Source organism: Ailuropoda melanoleuca, chromosome 8 (genome assembly GCF_002007445.2).
Source record: "Ailuropoda melanoleuca isolate Jingjing chromosome 8, ASM200744v2, whole genome shotgun sequence".
Classification (NCBI taxonomy): domain Eukaryota; kingdom Metazoa; phylum Chordata; class Mammalia; order Carnivora; family Ursidae; genus Ailuropoda; species Ailuropoda melanoleuca.
Genome location: NC_048225.1, coordinates 115,935,993 through 115,958,148, shown reverse-complemented (window position 1 = coordinate 115,958,148; position 22,156 = coordinate 115,935,993). Strand labels below are relative to the sequence as shown.

At 38.5% G+C, this 22,156-nt stretch overlaps 1 protein-coding gene across 2 annotated transcripts in view; it reads right to left on the bottom strand.

Annotated features, from left to right (window-relative positions):
* Positions 1 to 21,418, bottom strand: part of RRP15 (ribosomal RNA processing 15 homolog) — a 53,908-nt gene extending 32,490 nt beyond the window's left edge. Inside the window, exons 1-4 of one of the 2 annotated variants that reach the window (XM_034667197.1) lie at positions 21,244 to 21,418; positions 9,353 to 9,627; positions 6,981 to 7,078; positions 3,890 to 4,091 (exon numbers count right to left, since the gene is read on the bottom strand). In XM_034667197.1, the coding sequence (XP_034523088.1) occupies positions 3,890 to 4,091; positions 6,981 to 7,078; positions 9,353 to 9,627; positions 21,244 to 21,388 (720 nt within the window). In that variant the 5' untranslated portion in view covers positions 21,389 to 21,418. The remainder of the gene's footprint in view (positions 1 to 3,889; positions 4,092 to 6,980; positions 7,079 to 9,352; positions 9,628 to 21,243) is intronic. The other variant, XM_034667198.1, reaches the window with a different exon arrangement.
* Positions 21,419 to 22,156: the final 738 nt, after the last annotated feature.

Genomic DNA, 22,156 nt, shown 5'->3' with positions numbered 1-22,156 from the left:
CTGACAGTGACAGAAGCAGTTAGACTTTTAAGTTCCCTTCCTGGCTTATGGAGGCAGAAGACGGACCCCACCATGGACACGTAGTTTAGTCTCTGAAGATATTAAACCAGAAAAGGCTTGAACTCAGGAACACTGATTAATACAAAGAGACATGTATACATACTGAACGCTGTTTGACTTGTGGCCACATCACCCCAACCTCTGGCTTTGGGGTTCCTTTGCCCCTTCTGCTTCTGCCCGTCAAATCTCCCCCGTGCATCTCTTGTAAGAATACTTAACACTGGATTTAGAACCCACCCAGATAATCCAGGATAATCTCTTCACCTCAAGATCCTTCAGTTAATTATATCTGCAAAGACCCCTTCTCTAAATAAGGTACATTTTATAGGTTCTAGGAATGAGAACACAGACTTATCATTTTAGGGGCCACTGTTCCATCTACAACATATAATTCAGCCAACACATCAATTAAAAATGAAGATGTCCTCTACCCTTTTCCAGAAAGCTACAGGTGAATGTGACCTTATCAAAATGAGAGTGAGAGCCAAAAGAAAATAAGACAGTCCAAGAAACAGAGGCTACTGCCAAGGGAGGAAGCAAAGGGAATTCCCGGGGCAGTGACAAAGCAAACTTCAAATGAACACCAGGGTAAAGAACAACCAGTGTAGACTGTAGCAAGATGACCACGGAGAAAATAGTACTGAGAAGGGTTTTTAAAAAAAAAAAGAAAAAAAAAGAGGCAACTGTTACCGCTAGGAAACAAAAACTGTAAGGAAGCTAAGTTGAAGAATAAAGAAGTATTATCGTACATTACTCTGTTCGGGAGTAAATGATGTTTACACGGAATACCGATTTAGCTAAAAGCACTAATATGCTACACTGGAAGGACACAGTATGGGAGGTATGGCAGTGAAGAAAAGAATGACAATTCGTTGTCTTCCATAAAAGGTATCTAATATTGATTTTAAAAATAGTCTAAATATTACTTAAGATACAGAGGTAAATACTGAAACAAAGATCTAAGAACTGAAAATGGTTACCTTGGAAGGAGGCAAAGCAAGGGGCAGAGAGGGATGGGGAAGAGCACTGGCAATTTTTTTTAGTCCCAGGTTCCCTTCTGAAACCGTGCTCCTATTGCTTTGAAAATAAATTCATTTAATGCCAAAAAAACAAAGGGTTCTCAGAAAACTGCCTTGTTCAGGATCATAACACAGTTAAGAAACACCTGTCACAATGCCTTAAAATTTCTTATATCTTGCAGGAAGATGGAAATTCTTTGAAAAGGGGTTCTTAAAAATAAATTCCCAAGTTCTGAGTGCTCCTAAGGAACAAAACAAAACAAAACAAAAACCAAACACAACCAAAAGCACCCATTATTAATGTATGTTCATATAATGGATCCAACCTCTAGTTTATATTATTGCAATTCTATCCAGCTTTCTTAATATAAAACTACTGGCTCTTTTTTGTTTTTGAACATAAGACATTAATGGCACAACTACAAATAACAGGTGTGACAGGGTAAAGGACTTGAAGACATAATGAAGGTATTTCCAGACTGGTATTCTGATAGATAGCTGCCAGTGAATCCAGTTTATATGTGGATGGACTCTAATTGTGAAGATTCCTGTATTAGGAATACAGGATAAAAAGGCTGTGTTCTGACCCTTTAAGCCCGGGAAAGGGACAATAAGAATTTCCCTAAAGCTCTTCTGATTGTCTGAGAAGGGAAGGAGCACGGAAAAGGTGCAATAGTAATGGTGCTAGGAAAAAGTAAAATACAAGAAAAAAAAGAAAGTTTTATTTTATACTTAATTAATATCCTGCTTCATCCATTTCATTAATCTATGTCTCATTTCTGAATGATGCTTTGGCACACTACTCCCACCTTTCCCTTCCTTCCTTCTCTTCAATTGCTTTAAAAGTCCACCTATTCCAAGTAACTTCCACAGGTCTACTGAGCTATGTAGTAAATGAATATGACAGTTACATCAAAATCCCCCTTACAAACAGGGCAGCCACTTAATTTACCTCTTACTGTACCTAATGTAACCGATGATAACGTGCAGTCTAGACATATTAATTTAGAATTTTTTAATGTTATTTACTTATTTACTTGAAGTCATCTATCTATCTGAATTCTAAGACTTTAAAAGATACAAGGATAGCACCAGGCACATCTAGGCAAATAATTTTGATATTAATAACTGACCCAATTACAAATATTATAGTACTTTTATATTATTCAGATGCAAAACCAAGCCCAATTAAAAAAATGAGTCTGGTGGTTTTTCCATAAATATGAAATCAAAGTGAAAGCAACATTTTTAAAAGAAATGTGCCAAGATGTTGTTAGTATAGGGTAAGAAGTTCTAGAAACAAATTACTTTTAGAGCAAAGCCACTTCAGTTTGACAGTGAAGTAGAAAAAAAGAAAGTCAAGGGCAAAGTGCAAATGGTAAGAGAAAAAGGCAACAATGGTATTGGAAAGAACTCTTCATGTATCTTCATAACTCATGAAAAAATAATACCAAAGCAAAAACAAATGCTTCTATTAAAAGTCGTTCTGAAATGAACAGAAAAAAGAAAAAAAATAGTAAGTCTGTCTTTTTCCATCTTCCTACTAGCTCTCTCATTTAATGCTGCTGGATCGTTCTCCAATTTTTAGAGTAAAATGTCCCTCATGGAGAACACAGCAGGTTAGATTTTTTTAACTAAGAAGTAATCATCCCCAAACATAGTATTCATGTGTTTATAATTAATTCTGACACTTTCCAACAGCAGCACCAGTGAGCATCAGTTTATATAGATAATTAAAAAACAATCTGGAGGGACGCCTGGGTGGCTCAGTCGTTTAAGTGTCGGCCTTTGGCTCAGGTCATAATCCCAGGGTCCTGGGATCGAGCCCCACATCGGGCTCCCTGCTCAGGTGGGGAGCCCGCTTCTCCCTCTCCTCCCCACTTGTGCTCCCTCTCTCGCTATCTCTGTCACCATCTCTGTCTCTCTCTCTCAAACAAAATCTTTGAAAAAATACAAACATATATACATACATACAATTTGGGTCCTTTAATATGCAAGAGACAAAGTTAAATAGCTTAGAAAACTTTTGTCAAATTTAGGTAAAATGGAAACTTAATCAAAGGACTTGAAAAATACTTCAGCTCTACGTTAGCATAGAATTCCTAAATGCTCTTCTTGCCAGAGTTTCAATCGGCAAACCAAAAGACAAACAAAAAACTTACAACGGAGACTCCTGATTGAAGTACTTTTCGTTGGCAATAGAAAATAAGCATCAAACACGGCAGTACTTTAGCTTAATTAAAAAACAAAACAAAACAGCTCTCTTGAGAGTAAAACACATTTCAGAACCTTTCACCTGGTACCTTCAGAAAGGCAACAACTAGAGTCCACAGGTCAAAAGGACTGGAGATGCAAAGTTATCATGCCAAAGATCATGAACAATACTGACACTCTTCATCTTCCCGCTAGTCAAACATCACCAAGCAGCCTCAGTGCAAGGATGACCTTCCAATACGTTCCCAAAAGCTCTTATTCTTCATATTTTAGAAGTTAAATGCCATCACAATTACCTCTGTGTGCGAAAGCCACAAACTGAAGCTGTATTCCTCAAGGTTTCTATTCTCCAAAATGCACAAAAGGCAGGATTTCAGATGGGAGAGCCCTGGGATCTCTCAAAGATTTACCTGAATCCATTGGTTCCTGAGTTCTAACAGCAGGGGTATGTATGTCACCTATAACTGGCAACTTCTATACTGAGTAAATCATCATGAAACTTAAGAATCCAAACTTTTAAATTTATAGTGTGCTTTTTCACCCCAAAACTTTAAGAATACAAGTCTAATGCACTGAATCCTATATAAAAGTCTTACCGGTTTGGCTTTCAAGTTCTTTCCAGTCGAACTTTTCTCACTTGCACTTGCATCCATCCCTCTCAGAACACTGATGAAATCTTTCTTGGAAACAGTCGATATCAACTTAGCACGTTTTCTAATAGAGCTTCCAGCTTCTTTAACCTTTTCATCAACATTCTTTTGGTGCTTCTGAACAGCATTAAATAACTGTACCACACCCCTATAGAATATAAAATGACCGGAATAACATAGTTAATAACAGCTACACTAGAATACAAACTGTGAGGATAAGAACAATGTGTTTTTACTGCTTAGGAAAGAGGCAAGCATTTAAAAGGCACTCTTATGAAAAGAGTTGAATCTAAAAAATGAACATGGGGCGCCTGGGTGGCATAACGGTTAAGCGTCTGCCTTCGGCTCAGGGTGTGATCCCGGTGTTATGGGATTGAGCCCCACATCAGGCTCTTCCGCTATGAGCCTGCTTCTTCCTCTCCCACTCCCCCTGCTTGTGTTCCCTCTCTTGCTGGCTGTCTCTCTCTCTGTCGAATAAATAAATAAAATCTTAAAAAAATAAAATAAAATAAAATAAAATAAAATAAAATAAAATAAAAAATGAACATATATTTCAATAAATGAATACAAATTTCTCAATAGAGAATAAATATATGTGGACTGATATGTGATTTTTCTTTTCAGCTTTCATCTTTCTAAATCAACTTTTGTGCAATTAGAACTAAAAATTACTTTTAATACAAACACCTATTTTCAAAATATAATTATGTAATAATTGAAGACATCACAATGTAATAGAAAGAGAACAGCCTCTACAGTTAGCAGTCTAAACATCTGACGCTAGGAAAGGTTTTCTAGATATCAATTTAACCTATAAATGGAAAAATAATACTCAAGTAGCTTAAAAAGTATTCAGTTATGTTATCTGCAACTCTTATGATATAAAACAAATATTTTTTAAAAGTTATTTATTTGACAGAGGGAGAGAGAGAGAGTACATGCACAGGCACGGGGAGCAGCAGACAGAGGGAGAAGCAAGCACCCCACCAAGCAGGGAGCCCGATGCGGGGCTCGATCCCAGGACCCTGGGGGTCATGAGTCAAGCCGAAGGCGGACACTTTGACTGAGCCACCTAGGTGCCCCGATATAAAACTAATTTTAAAATCCTATTTTAAAATGAAATACTTTAAAATACTTTGTTCTATAGTTAAGTTCATTCCAAGAAGAAGTGTGAAAATTAAGACCTGCAGTGTTCATTACAGTAGCCATGAGCCACATATAGCTAGTGAGCCATGAAATGCAGTTGGCTAGTCCAAACTGCAATATGCTCTAGCTTTAAAATACAGGCTGAGGGGCACCTGGGTGGCACAGCGGTTAAGCATCTGCCTTTGGCTCAGGGCGTGATCCTGGCGTTATGGGATCGAGCCCCACATCAGGCTCTTCCGCTATGAGCCTGCTTCTTCCTCTCCCACTCCCCTGCTGTGTTCCCTCTCTCACTGGCTGTCTCTATCTCTGTCGAATGAATAAATAAAATCTTTAAAATAAAAATAAAAATAAAAATAAAATACAGGCTGAATTTTGAAGATTTAATATGAAAAAACAGAATTTTAAAATCTCATTGGTAACTTTTATACTGATTATCTGATAAAATAAATAATTTGAATATTTTGGGTTCAATAAAATACGTTAGTATTATAGTACAATTAATTTCATCTTTTTTTACTGCATTCAATGTGGCTACAAAAAAGTTTTACATTATATGTGTGGCTCCCATTATATTTCTACTGGACGATACTGATTTAAACCATCCTTCTGAGTTCTAAAATTCTATCGCTGGGAGAGGCACTCTGCCATGGACCCTGAGTATCCCTGCACATTCTTGCTAGGTTTTTCAAGGATGCAAGGCCCTGACTGTTCTTTACATAGGTTATTTCTGAGAGTTGAGTTTGTAGGACGCAACCTTGAGAGATGAGGTAACGTCTCCCCCCAGACGAAGAGCAGACTTGTTACCATTCACCAACAGATTCCCAAGTAGAATGTTCTTCTGTGACACAACCCACTGCACGCTCAAGCACCCATACAGGGCACCTGTGTTACCACTGAGGGACAAAGGGAACCAGTGGAAATGTGATACTCTGGCTACTGCTTTGCCAAGAGTAATAATGTCCTTTGTCTCTGACCCAGAAGTCTCTTGTCTTCCGGCAGTATCCAGGAAACTAACAGGCTAGCTTATTAGCTCTAAGGAGGGTAAAATTCCATACCCTTCAGAGCATGGCTGGGACCAAAGTGAGGAAAGGGAGGTACCTCAGGTATAAAATTTAAAGGAGGCACTTACTCTCATGCACCAACCATGCATTTTCCTAAATTCTTCGTATGTTACTAATTTATTTAATTCTCAGAGAAATCTTGCAGGGTAGATAAAATATTCTACTGTTTTTATAGGTAAATAAACTGAGAGGGGAAAATTAGGTAGCATGCCCAAGGATGCACAGGTAATAAGTCAGTGCTGGAATTTGAACCTAGCAGTCTGGCTTTCTCTCTCTCACTACAGAACACCCATATGGATTAAAAAATGACCCAAATAATGTAGGTAACTAGAAAATCACAAATAATTCCACTAAGCAGAATTGCTAGATTCTTGAAGTAGCAGCTCAAATGTTCTCTCCAGAGGGCATCAAATAAATGCTTGGTGCCAATGATAAAAAAAAAAAAATGCAGCGTGAAAGGACAGCATAAAGCTACTGTAATGCATAATTGGTTATGCCCTAAGTACAATGTCAGATAACAAAAATAATCACTGATTGCTATAAATTCAGACAACCATTGTAAGAAAAATGCATGTCTAATTACACTGTTCTCGTGACTGCAAAAACAATATGATCTGCAACAGGTTCGAACCAAATATACACTGATGATGTTAAATTCTTGCCTCATGAGACCTGTAAAATCTCTGGTTGAACTCAGTATTAAATAGGCAGGTTTTGATATAAATCACTTGGCTCTGAGAAGGCAGAGCTTAAGAATCAGGTCGAGTCAGAAATGGATCACTATCAAAGCTTTAGTAGACTTATTTTTTAAAGGGCAAAAACAGTCTCACCTTGTTGCGATTCTCTGAAGATTTCTCTCTGTTTCTTTGTCTTTGACAACATCTGGCTTTACTCTGCACATCATTTCCCATTCCCGCTTCTTATCAAGCTGTGTTATAAATATTGTTATATGAAAGAATATTAGGCATTTTTGAAAGTGCAGCATACTTTGATATGATACTCTGTGAAAGGACAAAGGTAATAAATCATTCTGGCTTAGTTTGTCATAGGGACTGAAAAAACCCCACACTTTTAGGGGTTCAGTTCAGGGGGCCTGTGGTTAGCACTAAGCATGTCATGTGAGAAGCACAAAGTGAGTTTCTGTCAGGCTCTGACAGCAGGCGCCTGGAGAGCTGCCAGGATACTGAGGCAGGCAGGACAAGGTAGAGTGTGAGAGAGCCACATGCTTGACCTGCCACCACCAGATGATCAGAGGTAAGCATCAGGAAGAGCCCCAAACTACCATCTTTGATAACCACAAGTTTAAACACTGTTTATTTTTTAGAAACTGTCTTTCTCAACAGTCAGAATAATTATAAATTTGTATCAGCTTTTAAAATAATAGCATCGTATCCAGTAGTACTCTGGTCCCAGGGCCTGACTTGACACACCAATACACTGCATCAGTATATACTGCTGCCTCAGGCCAACACATCACCTAAGATCAAATACACTGAATATAATGAACTGACCACCAGGAAGCTAGTGAGCATGAAAGGCAGTAATAAGAATCAGTGGGAAGAAAAATCTTTTATCTATTCCTTTTCTACATTCATTTAATCTCTTATTTTTATATTAATGAAAATGTCTAATCACAGTAAAATCAAATTCCTGCTCCCTATTAGGATCAGCCTGATTCCTTTCCAAAAAGAATAGATTTCTCCCCAAATCAGAGAATTTACTTTAACTGTCATGAAATTCACTATCAGATTATGCCAGAAATTTAGAAATCTTACTTTTTAAGTTCAAAATAGTTGATTCTTAATTATCTGTAGTACCCAAGGCATGCACAATCCCAAAATATTTTTAACTTTGAAGTATATTTTTATACTTATGATTAAAAGTAAGTACTTGATATTCTGATAATATTTAACAGTAAAAAACAATGATAATTTGCACAGACTCTACTCAGAAACATGTAATAAGAGCATTTGTAGCGACTGTGTCCTGCTTCTGGTATCAACGTGTGTTTTCATGCATCATGTGAACAGTATCATCTCCAGCACTCAAAGCGCTGGCCTAGCATAGAGTTAGAGACTCATTTTTCTTGGCTTCAAAATGTTCTTACTTTCATTAGAACATTGGGACTAGAGGTAATTAAGGATTCTGATATTTTTAAAGCTTCCTTCAGCTTTTGCCAGATAATAAAGATTCAGATTTTCAGTTGAAAAGTTATCAGTAAGATTTAGAGGCAAAATTTACCTTACAGTAAAAGAGAACATTGAATAGCACAGTATGTTCTGTTTCTAAAAGCAACACTTAAGTTCCATCTTCATAGAGTACTAGTACTCGGAACAAAGAAAATAATTCACCTTGAAACAAGATAAGGGGATAATGAACTTAAAAGGAAATATATGCCTTATATATAAAAAGGAAATGCATTCCTTAAAAGGAAATATAAATCTATTTTTCTTTCATTTTACCTATAAAGTACCTCTTGGAAATCAGTACTTTTATATTGTCAGTATGATCATAGAAAGTTATTTTTCTTTCATTAAAAAATAGTATTTATTTCATTAACCAAGTACTTTAGACACTGAAATATTTCATCAAGCATAAGGGATTTAAAAACTTTACTATTGTTTCTTTATTCTTTTAATACGCAACAGCAAACTGAAGTTCAACTTTTGGCCTTGAATCAGCAGACTGTCCTAATCTAACTTCTATCTGTGATTTAACAAGAGGTATAATGAATTTGAGTTTATTTATCAGTGAAACAGTCCATTTTCAGAACTGCAACCAATCCCTGACGAGGACATCTTCACAGATTTATATTACAAAATAGGTTTTTAGCAAAAAGTATCTACCATGATTCTATTGTTTCAGAATCTAATAATGGTAGCATATGGACAGCTAAATTGAATGAAATATTTGGACCCAGGAGTCACTGCCACATGTATAATTTATTTGAATTTTAAAGATTCAATTTCTCAGGAGTTTAATTTCTATTTCTTTGCTTAGATGTTTAAAAAGTGAACATGCTCAATGGAGTAATTTAGACTAGATTTCTGTACAAAAGCTTGGTTATTCACCCCTACGTAAAAAGCAAGTTAAAAAGTGGAATGTTAATTGGACAAACACTGCCAGGAACAATTTGATACGGACGGGAACTAGACTAGACTAGGCAAACAATCTAATCTACAAAACAACTGGTAAGACACACCTGTTTTCTCTTCTCTAGTCTCTCTTGCTTTAACTTTTCTTTTTCCTTTTCCAGCTCTTTGTTTTTGACCAGAATAGTGGGCTTACTTCTAGGAGTTTTTCTGTTAAGAATTTTAGCCATGGCATCTGCCCAGCCCACGTTAGTTCCAACACTAGCTTCAGCTGCATCTTCACGTCCACTGCCATCGGGTTCAACTGCATCTTCATTGTCAGCTTCCACTGCTTCATCATCTGAAGGAAAGTGATCCTTTTCTGATCCACAGCTTCTTACAGAACCTAAGAGTAGAAACAGATTAAACTTCAATACTAGAGGAAGAGGTTGTCAAGGCCCTGCCAGACCCCCAGGACCCTTCCTAAAGCTAACAGTTCTCCATCTGTCTCCATTTTCACAAGAGGGGACTTTGTGAATCCCATAGCTGCTTTACTGTAGCAGAAAGCAAAAGGGCCCTCCAACCTACTGCCATCAGCCCCCAAAGACCCGGCCCAGCCACACTGGGCTTCAGCACCCAGGACCAAGGCAGCAGAAACAAATCCAACAGCCCACACCACCTCCTATTGTCAAAGGAGCGGTAGATGCCGACATGGGAGCAGTGTAGGGTGCGTTCAAGTCCATGGGCCTTACTTGTGTCATTTAACTACTTACAGAGACCAGTGAAAATTATTTTTTAAAACAACTAACAAAAAACTTTAATCCATCAAGAAAATGGTACGTTTCCATGGTACAGAGAAGTCAGAATAACCTCTCTGGGGATTTGACCCAGATACTTAAAACTGTTAATGTGTGTGTAGAAAGTCTAAAAAAACAAAACAAAAATAACAGCCTCCTTTTATAGAATTTGCATATAACATTATAAAATTAGGTGTCTAACATTTCTGAAAAATAATCTAGTAAAGTAATATCTGCCTAAGATACTGAAGATTCAATTGCACTGCCGTGTGACTGAATGACAATATCAAGTTCTGAGCTGCAGATAAAAAAGTGTACTGTTGGAACTGTATCCTGCACAACCTCTGAAAAAAGCACATACAGGTTATTTGCCAGCTAGTTCATCTTATAAGGTTCAAATAGCTGGGGTCAGTGGCTTGGCAAAAATCAGAGTCTAGTTGGTGGCCTTGCTTGAAAGTCAACTCGTTGACAAGCTTTTGTAGTTTAAGTTTTGTGGCCTTTCTCAGCTTCTCAAGTTCACTGTACTTAATATTATCAACAAGGGGACAAGCAGCCAGCACCAGCTGCATACATCTGTATGATCCAGAGCCTTCTGGACAGCTTCTGTTTTGTTCTTCAGAAGCCTATGGAACTCACTAGGAAATACTTCAAAGGAGAACATCATCTAATAACTTAGTAACTTGGTATGTTTCTTAATAAGCAGAAGAGGAGTTAAAAGCATCGCATTTCAGAGAGTCTGTGCTGGGTCCATCCGCTCATAGCAAAGCTAAGCATGATAACCAGAACCTCTGCTTCCACCTCTAAGAAGTCTGACTGTTTTTTGTTGTCACTTCAAAATAACCTACCTGCTCCTCAGCTCTACGGTCCCCTTTCTTCTTTAAATAATTTCAACGAAATGTGCATATTCGGCTTTCAAATAACATTTCGGCCTTTTTGCCCCTTAATTCAGCTTACTGTCATGACCAAAATGAAAGAGTTGACTGTATAGTCAGCTGTTAACCTCTGAGTGATCCTCTCTAGCCTCTCGGCTGTAAGCCATGAAGTAAGACAGAATTGCCAGAAAGATCCGTCTTAGCTAGTCATTATAATACCTGCAATGTTGCTATTACTTTCACACAATTATTTAAATGTTGGGAATTCATGAAATGAAAAAGATGTAAAACTAAATATTTAATACATTTAAGATAAAAATTTGTAACATTAGAAAACAGCAAATAAAGACACATAAAACAAAACATTTTATAGATATAGAGAAAATGAACCTCAAGCAAATAAGTAAAAATAAAGTATCTCCAAAGTGTAGTAAAAGTATGTCAGTGTTATCAAAAAGTAAAGGAAATAATAAAGGAAATTGCTAAAAATCTCACTGCCCTAATGTGTTGTACATTTCTTAAAAAAGGGAAAAAAAGTTTTAAATAGAAACTCATTTGCCACATATTTAATTTGAAGCCTTCTCTATAACCAGCATGCTGGGTAAATTTAAGAAATCTGAGGACATGTGATTCTAGGCTTTGACAAGCAAATACAGGTGATGTAAGAACTTTATTATTTATAAAGTATTTTTAAAAGTATACAGACTTTCCCAAACAAAAGCTGTTAGCACTATCATTCAATTCAATGAATCTGAGTGTCTACTATATACCAGATTTCAGAGTCACACAACTTTTCCCTCAGAAGTATCTCCTCAGACCAGTGTTCCTGGAAAGTATACTGAGAAACAAAGTTTGGAGAATGTAATTACCTAAAAAATAAAGATGTTAATATTATACATGTTTTATTCCTCAGAGTCATAGCACTGCACAGGTATTAATAACAAAATAAACAATTATTGACAAGTGCTTCTTCTAGTAAGAATTTATCTAAATGTGAAGAGGCATAAAGGCTTAAATGTTTGTGTGAATGAAGACTACCTGGGTGATTAAAAACAAGGTTTTACCAGCCCCTGGTAAAATGTCAAAACTACACTACTGACATCTAGTGTTTTGTCCTGATGCATTCACACACAAATGGCAACAACTTCACCTTCTCAGTTGCGCTACAGAGGCAGCCACGAGACTTTGCGACTGCATGAGCTACCCCAATTCTCCACTTCCAAACTTCGGCTCTTTTTCTGGGTATGTTTCTTGCCCAGATAGACTACCACAACATGCATATTATAGGCATGCAATAAATCCGTGAAAAGTCTTATAACACCATTTTATAAAACCTGCATACACCAATTTAACAAATTCGAAAAGAATCCACTAAATTCATAATTTTTACTTGATTTTTTTTATAGAAATTCTAGCTCAGAGGTGTCTGGCATTCACTGCAAATGGAAATGATCATGCTTTATATAAATAAAAAATGCCAATGTAATGAGGTCCTCCAGCATACTAAAAACCAGGATTTACTTCTAGGATACCAAAGATAAAACAAATCAGAAAGCAGAACTGGTTCTTAAAATTTTACTGTATCCTATGAAGCTGAGATATTTTTTGAATTTTCTATTAACTGATCTTTAACAACAGAAGTGCATATATCCAGGGCACCAGATAAGTAAAAAATTCCTTTGAAGCCTTCTTCAAATCTTAAACATTCTTAAAGATTCTTCAATCTTAAACATTAACTGAAAGTTTGCATTCTATTTTTTTGGAATCTGGAAATTAAGGAAGGGCTACAAAGAATACTTACTGGAAGCAATAACTAAAGGTTCCAATATAACTTTCCGCATTCATGAAAATGTTCTATTATCAAAGCTGCCCACTAGCCACTGGGTATCAGAGTCCACTGATGCAGCTAGTATAACTAAGGAACTGAATTTTTCATTTTAATTACTTTAAGTTTAAAAGCCTCCATGTGGGGGGACATGGATGGCAGCCAGTTAAGTGTCTGACTCTTGATCTCAGGGTCTTGAGTTCAAGTCCCACATTGGGCTCCATGCTGGCTGTGGAGCCTACTTTAAAAAAAAAAAAAAAGCCACATGTGGCTGGCTAGTGGCTACCAGCTGCTATACTGGCAGGGCAGGGTTAGGCTTCCAAGGTTCTGAGGTAGACACAGGCATTTCCCATCTCCTGCTGCTTTTTCCCCAAACTTCCAGCTCCTTTTCAAATTTACCATCTGTCCCTGATCCCAGATATGGTTAGCTGTTGGCTGGAAAGTGGGATAAAGTTTTAAGACTCACAGTCCTTCAATATTTACTGAGCACTCATGAATGATGGGGAAGGGGAAAACAAAAAATCTAAGTCTAGGTTTCTCTCCTTGAAGAGATCATATGTTTAGCAGGGTAGATAAATGAGTTAACCAACCATAAAATCTGGTTTTACAATATGCAAAATTCATAAGTGCTCTTCTTAAAAAAAAAAAAAAAAGGCAACGAAGAAAGGGGTTTGGGGTTACTTTTTACAAAGATGATATTAAAGTGGTTTCTTAGGTAAAGCAAGGGTTTGAATGACAAGAGAAGAAGGAAGGAGGCCAAAGAAGTAAGATTCCACACCCAGGTGAACTGAAAGAGGCAGGGGGGATGATCACTAAATCTAGAACCAAAAATTCTCTAGATCTGAGTCAATGCCCCATATAAAAATTGAAATTATGATAACCATCATTATGATGGGTATTCCAGGTGGAATAAACCCGTATGCCCAAAGGCATGGGAATGTGAACGGAAGGTGAGATGTTTATGAAATGACAAGAAGTTCAGACTGGCTGAAACCAGATCTGGAAACTGGATAGCAAGAACTGAGTTTAAAAAGCTGGCTGGTTTATAAAAAGCTGGTCTGATTTACGATCCAAGAAATAAAATATGCACATTAACCCCCAAATTAAAACCAAGCGGTTTAAAATTGCAGCACTATAGGTGTGTGTTTCTAGTAAGAGGCCAAACTGCTAATGCTTTTCTCTCTTGGTGCTTACCTTAGGCCCTTACTTTTAAAAAGTTTCTCTATTGGATTAAGAAGGTTGTTCTTTTAAAATACGAATGCCATCTGGGAGCATTAAGATTATTGGTTAACATTTAACTTACTTCACACCTTTAGAATTACTCTAAATCAAACAGAATTTCTCATAAAAACTGGTAGAGATCAGCTAGTTGTAGTTAAGAGTATGAACACAGAAGTCAGGCTGCCTAAATTCAATCTCACCGCCAGATACAAAATCCCCATCTGTAAAAATGGCAATAAAATAGTATTGACTTCATTGTGGTTTTGTGATAATTAAATCAGTTAATATATATTAAAGTTCTTAAAAGAGTGCCTAGCCCATAGTAAACATTTAAGTGCTGATTACATACCACACACAGCGACAGACACAGTAAGAATTTTTATGTGGTTGTGGAGGAGAAATGAACAAGGAAGAAAGTTCCTTGGTAGTTGGTGGTTGGAATCTGCGAGATGTGTGAGGTGCTGAATGGGAAGCTTTAGATGACCAGCTAGTTACAGCACAAGGGCTAAGAGCTCAGATTATAAAATCAGACAGGCTTGGCATTACATCCTGATTCCATTACTTTCCAACAGTATTAGCTTGGGTGAATTACCCAACTCTGCTTTGTCTCAGTTTCTTTGTAGCAAAACAGGCATGAAAATAGTTACCTACCTCACTGGGTTGTTATGATGATTAAATCAGATAACACATAAAAAGCACTTAACACAGAGTTGGTACACAGTAGACATGAAATAAACCATGGAGAGTAACCAATGGACAGACAAGGATGCTGAGAACCTGGAAGACAGACCAGGGATAGGAGATGACAAAAGACTTAAAAAAGGATGCAAAAAAAAGGGGGGGTAAAAGGAATTTCACTTCCATTGTAATGCAATCTACAGTCTTCGTTATAGCCTATACCACATGTGCCAGGGAATCATCAAGTGCAGGTAGGCTACCTTTGACTTTATTTTAGAAGTGCTCAATGTTACTGTACCAAAACTTTTTTTTTTTAAAGTAAGCTCTACACCCAATGTGGGGCTTGAACTCATGACCCCAAGACCAAGAGTCACATGCTCTACTGACTGAGCCAGCGATGTGCCCCACGTCCCACAACTTCTCAGAGTACTCTAAAATACTGACAATACTAACTAGCTAACATGTATTTAGAGCAAGCTACTATTTAAAACACTTTTTATGCATTATCATTTAATCCTCACAACACTCTGTGAGTTGCTCTTATTATTCTATTTACACAGATGACAATTCTGAAGCTTAAAAAGGTTAAAAAATATGTCCAAAGTCACAAAGTTAACAGAGCAGAGCAATAGGACTGTTTGACCTCTGAATCAAAGATTCAACTCAGACTAACATGTATTGAATGACTGCAGAAAATATTCATTAAATAGTTTGAGAAAGCTTGAATTAAAAAGAAATTTCTATGTAAGCCTCAGTTAACCCAAAGAGCCCATTCCTCATCCCCATTCTGATTTTGCCTAAGAATGCACATTGCCGTAGTTATCAAGAGCTCTGAAACTACTGTTTCCATTCCAGTTATAAATCATTTGTTCTGCTCAAACCACATGATCTTTTCTGCCCATTACTACTAAATTTAGAATATTCTGGGGTGTCTGGGTGGCACAGTAGGTTGGTTTCAGCTGAGGTTGTGATTTCAGGGTTGTAAGACCGAGACCCATGTCAGGCTCCACATTCAGTGCAGAGTGTGCTTGAGATTCTCTCTCCCTTTCCCTCTGCCCCTCCAGCTCGTGCTCAATCTCTCTTAAATAAATGTACCTTTTTTTAAAACATTTTATTTGACAGAGAGAGAGAAAGAGAGTGTGCGTGCACACAAGCAGGGGGAGCAGCAGGCAGAGGAAGAGGGAGAAGCAAGATCCCCGCTGAGCAAAGAGCCCAATGTGAGGCTCGATCCCAGAACACAACCTAATTGAAGGCAGATGCTTAACCAACTGAGCCACCCAGGAACCCTAAATAAATACACCTTTAAAAAAATAAATAAAAATAAAATAAATTTAGTACATTCAAAATTGATGTTTTTTTAAAAAAGCACTTACCTTTCAAAAAAATGAAGTCATCCCAGCTTTCCATAAAAATAATCAAAATGAAAATTAAAGTGCAGCTATGAAACAAATTAAAAGATGTGATTACATGTGCCATTTAGGCAAACCAAAGCACCGAGCCTGGAAGTAGTCTGTTTCCTGAGTCTGTCCTATAAATTGCTAAACCACTCAAGTAGGACTATAATACATTTCATTTCTTAGACATGTTCCTTTGCTATTTTAAGTAACTTAAATGATGAAAGAGGTTATAAGCTACAGTTTGATGAAAAGCACATTTATCTGCTAGGTTATTATAACTAAAATACAGCTTCGTAGTTTATCAAAAACTAAGTGATAGCTCCCAGGACCTTCTAAACTGGATTGTTATCAAGTCTTACGTTAGAAGCATATGGCCATTTTTCATGTATGTGAACAGAACGATTCAGAAAACATGAAATTACCATTCTTCTCTACCAGTTTACAGTCATATGGGCCAGTGCTGTGAGGGAGGGGTTGATCACATCATGGCACTGGATAATGACCAAGGCTTTTTCCACCTGTGTTGATTTACTGACTACAGAAGCTTTTTCTTTTCTTTTCTTTTCTTTTTAAAGACTACAAGCTTAAGAATAAAGTTAACATTGTGTCTAAACCTTCAACACTGCATCAATTCAATAAATCTGAGTAGTTCAAGATTAACTCAGAGGAATAGGTTGTATCAACCTCTCCTTCACAATACCTGATACCATCAACCATTGTTTTTACTTCCTTGCCTGAGTTGATTTACTGACTAGGTAGGCTATGTGTGCCTATGTGTGTTTTAAGAATACAAACTTAAGGGGCACATGGGTGGCTCAGTTGGTTAAGTGTCTGCCTTCAGCTCAGGTCATGATCCCAGGGTCCTGGGATCAAGCCCCGCAACCCACATCGGGCTCTCTGCTCACTGGGGAGCCTGCTTCTCCCTCTCTCTGCCTGCTGCTCTCCCTGCTTGTGCACTCTCCCTCTCCCTCTGTCTCTCTCTATGTCAAATAAATCTTTTAAAAAAATAAAAACTTAAGAACCAACTACACATTGTATCAAAACCTGCAACAAGGTATCAATAAATCTGAGCAGTTCAAGGTTAACTCAGACAGGGGTGTCATCATCCCCTTTATAATGCCTGATATTTATCTGTTACTTAAAATGCTGACTGTAGCATTTTCCCTTCCACATATCTCTGATTTGTGATCACCTGTGTGACATAACTATGACCAAATTTCAAACCCTACTGAAGAGTATCACAATTTACTAAAATTCAGTCTGAACCATTTCACTATCATGAAAGTTTACATTATATACAAGTTCTGTTAATTTTATCCTCAACAATACCTAGTACATGAGAAAAATGTAAAAATCACATTAAGAGCAATTTTCAATTTATTCAATGACTAAATGGATGTCAAGTACTATACCATGTATCAGGTTCTATGCCAAATTCTGATACAGCTGTTAGCAAAGATAACAAAGTCTTTCTTAACAGAACTAGGAAATTTCTTTTTCTTTTTCTTTTTTTTTTTTAAGATTTTACTTATTTGTCAGCAAGACAGAGAGCACACAAGCAGGGGAAGTGGAAGGCAGAGGGAGAAGCAGACCCCCTGCTGAGCAAGGAGCCCAATGGGACTTGATCACCGGACCCCAGGATCATGACCCGAGCCAAAGGCAGACACTTAACTGACTGAGCCACCCAAGCGCCCTAAGAACTATGAAATTCCTGCAAAGTCTGAAAAACAGTACTTGAGAGTTTTACACTCGTAAAAGCACCATTTTTTTTACCTTTCTTATATAATGTGTCAAAATAAATTAAAGCCAGGAGGAAAAGTTCAAACAATGCATGGGGTTAGCCTGTATGTTTTCTATGAAATTTAAGTAGCATTTTGCTAAAAGAATTTGCTTTCAAATGTTCATATGGTAAGGCACATCCCTCTCAATTTTTAAGATCCCATTAAAATTCAAAGAGACGCCTCTGATTCAATTTCCTGATAAAACGAGCCAGTACACTTCACTTTAATAATAAGCCTATAATTCGCACACTGATTCATTGATGTGTCTGAACCAGATTTTATCTTCTGCCTTTATAGTTTCTCAGCATCCACTCTCTGAAATTTTCTGAAAACTTCTTAGTTCTGCCAAGGCCACATGTACACAAATTCTGAACTACAAAAGCTGCTTCCAGCGGTCACCTTTCCAGAAATAAGTGATTTCATAAGAGGAAAACGGCAGATTCTTACATTAAATAACAAATTCTGAATTAAACAAAAGGAGGATGTCCTATCTTATAACCAACGGACCTACATTATTGAATTTGTTAAATAAAAGGCCCTTTATAATTTATCTGTTGCAGAGCTACAGTCTAAATCCTGAAGGAAAAAGTGTATGGAGACAACTAAGTCAAAAGCTAAAGGATACAGACAAGAAAGTGAAAAAAAGGGTAGTGGTCAAGAGTATAGGCGCTATAGCCGAATTTCAATAATGGCTCTGTCATTTATCAACTTGCTGATCAGCTTATGTACTGGGTGAGCAAGTTATAACCTTTTGGACCTCAGCTTCCCATAAGTAAAATGAGAATAACAGCATCTATCTCATAGGGTTGTTGTCAGAATTAATTGAAGTGGCACACATATGAGGAGCTTAGAACAGTACACACTACATACAAAAGCTCAAAAAATAGAGCTATTATTATCTAATTGCTCTAACAGTAGAGCACACCCAAATTTTATGGTTCTATGAGGGTTTTCTGTAAGTTGTTTATCTGGAAAACTGAATGTTTTCCTTCTGCAAAACATTTCGGGGCGGGGGAGTCTTTCTGTCTCTTCACAGTCCTGTACTAGTGCCAGCTCTAACACAGTTTTGCTACTGCCCACCAACGGGTCTGGCACTCTGTCAGTCATCATACAGCCAGCAGGGGTATTTATAAACATGTGTCTCTCTCTTCCTTAAAAGTTCTCAACTGTTCCCTACTGCCTACAAATGGAGACGCCAATCTCCTTCATATGGTACACAAGACTCCTTACAATCTGGCTTTACCCTCTGTTCCCGGTTTCACTTCTATAACTTCTTTGGAAGCTAGAGCCACAGCAGACAATTCATTGTGTCCTAAATAGCCCATGCATTTTAAGAGACTGCATGCTACTGTATGTGCTTTTCCCTGTATGTCTGAGAAAACTGTCTTCTCCACCCCCAGACTTAGAAAATTATTCAGCCATCTAAGGCCTAGATGAAATGCCACCTCATTTCATGTATTCAACAAGAAAAAGTATTTAATACTAAAATGTGCAAGGAATATGGAAATAACTATGACATAGTTCCAGCATTTGGGGAATCTATACCTATAAGGAGAAAGACATGCTAAAATAAAATAATAACATAGCATACTATGAGCAATATGTGTAAGACAGAAGAATGCAATGTCTAAGCTGTGTTCTACAGTATATGGATTTCTCTGTTTCCATTCTTACCATTTTAACTGGACCATGATTTTAATTACTACTTTTACAGTCCTGTGTTGACTATCTATCTTCCCTAAGACTATAATTCTAGGGCAGAAATTTATTCATCCTTTGTTCCTCAACACGGGGTAAGTTATCCAACTAAACTGCATAATTAGGTTTCCATATTACCCCAAACCTTTAACCCACAACGTAACTGATATCTATAATAGCAAGAGAACCTTGGAACCTAGACAGGATTGACAATACTGCATTGAAAAGTCAGAATAGCTCTAACTTGGAAGTATTCAGTACTTAAAGAGAGAAATCTAATTTCCATCTAAATCTGCAGCACTGGTGCTTTGCTTCAGATGTAGTACTGTTTGTTTCCCTGACAACCCCACATGAACTAGTCCATTGAGTTCAAGAAATATCAGAATCAGAGGTTCTAATTCCTGCTCAACAAATTGACTATTTCCTTAACTACTCTGGTAGGGGATGAGGAATGTAATTACCTAGGGACTGCAGAAGCACATGGCAGTTTCTTCTTGGTTCTGAAGTCCAGGTTTATCCATTCATTTACTTAAATTTCTGTGAAAAATCCATTATGCAGCAAGGACTGTTTTAGATACTGGGATACAGCAATCTCTACTCTTAGGGAACTTACATTCCAACTGGGAGAAACACAAAGCAATTATATAACAGATGATTTGGGAAACACTGAGAAAAATAAAACAGGATAAGTCAAAAAGTGAAGGCAAGGAGGCAAGAAGAAGAGCAGTGGTGGTACATTAGATAGGGTGATCAGGGTCAAGTCTTGCAGACAAAGCACTGGATCGGAGACTGAAGGAAGTTAGGGGGAGAGAGCCATGCACGCATTTGAAAAATACTTTAGGCAGTGAAGCCAGCGATGAAACCCTGGTGTGGGAGCCTGTTTGATGTGTTAAACCCCAAGGATATCAATGTGGCTAGATTACAGTTAGTATTTCTTAGGGGACAGAGTAGAAAACTGTGAGAGAAAAAAACATCATACAGTCTAAGGACTCTGGATGTTAACCTGAGATGGGAACCCACTGGACCACCTTGAGCAGATAACTCACATGATCTGAAGTAGATTATAAAAGAATAGTTCTGGCTGTTACAAAGCTCTAGCTAGTACTAAGGAACAATAACTGGACAGTAGAAGGTCAGGGGTCGTCTGCAATTCCTTGTAACCTAAGAAGCGAATGCCAATAGTGTTCGTAAAGAGGAGCAGCATGGTCACATTGTGGCTGAAGGCCTCAAAATATCTTTCCTTCTCTTAACAAGCTTCTCCGAGAGATCAACTGATACTTTTATTTATTCTACTTTAACCACCTCCTCTTCTTTCACTCATTGCTATCAGGTCTCTAACTCCCAGAGTCACGCACCTACCACACAAGAGAAGTCAAGTATACCGCCCATCTTCCTCTTAGCTCTTTTGGACTTTTGCTCCTCGTTCCCTAAGAAACCTTTCCCACCCTTGTAATTTTAAATATCCCCCCTCCTTTTGCCTTCTATCAGTGTAACCTTTTTGTTGCTGTCAACAGTGCCAGTTTCATCCGTTTTAATCAGTAACAGTGACGGGGAAAATGCCTAGTAAAAGAATGTGGAAGTTCAAAGCGTCCCCTCCCTAAACACCACCTCCAAGCCTTCTCACTGGGCCAAAGTCGCCCCTTCGATGCCACCCAAGATAAAACTAGCAGCAAAGCCAATCGCATCCCCTGCTTCCCGCGAATTCAACCCGGCCTTTCTTTTCAGCAGCCAAAGCCCAACCCTAGTACGTTACCTCCACTGTCGGCAGCATCTTTGCCCTCATCTTCCAACTCCGAAGCTACTGCCCTTGCTACCATTTTCATCTTCTTTTTCCTCCTAAGTGAATTTTTCAGCTTTTTCCCTGCACCCACACGTGAGTCCCGAACGGCCGCGGCCATGTTTCCTTACCGGAAGCAACCCGCAAGAGTTGAGACCGGTGGTACCAAAAGGAACTTCGGCTTTTAGTTCCGGCGACACAAAGTTCCGGGGCGGGGCTTCTAGCCCGGAGTTTAGGGGCTGGAGCCTAGGAATGTGAATTGGAGGGAGGTCGGAATGGTGGGCGTCTCTACAAGAAGTCCGCTCCAGTGAAAGGACGTTCTCAGCCGACTCCTCGGCCAGCTCGCCCTGGCCGTGGACCGCTGCCGCAACCCGGAGCGGTCCACTTTGATTTCCGACCTACGGCCGCTTCCCTTCTGTGCTGCCTTTACGAATGTTGGTTTAGGCTGTCCCTCCAAGGTCCCTTACCGGCCCCCCAGCCGCGCCTGCCCCCGGGAGGCCCGGAAAGCGCGTGCGGCGTCTATAATGAGAATACGAGAATGTTATCCCCTCTTCCCAAGTACCAAAGTATCAAGATTCACAACGCAACACACAAGATCTTTCTTAAAAACTTTATCAAGTAATCTCCCTCTGATTAACCCTTTCCGTGGCTTCCAATAGCAAAACGAATAGAATGTCGCTTTCTTCCCCCGGGTTTGAGTGGAACCGGTCCAACCCGGCTGCTTCTACCTGAGACCTAGCTCTGGCCCCGGCCGCGCAGGGCTGACCTGGCGTGCGGATCTCCGGCTTCCACGCGGTGCTCCTGCTTCCCTCCAGGGCAGCTCCTCCCTGAGGCCGGCCTCTGCCCCGCAGCCCCTCGGGGCAGTTACCTAATCTGCCCCTACCATTTT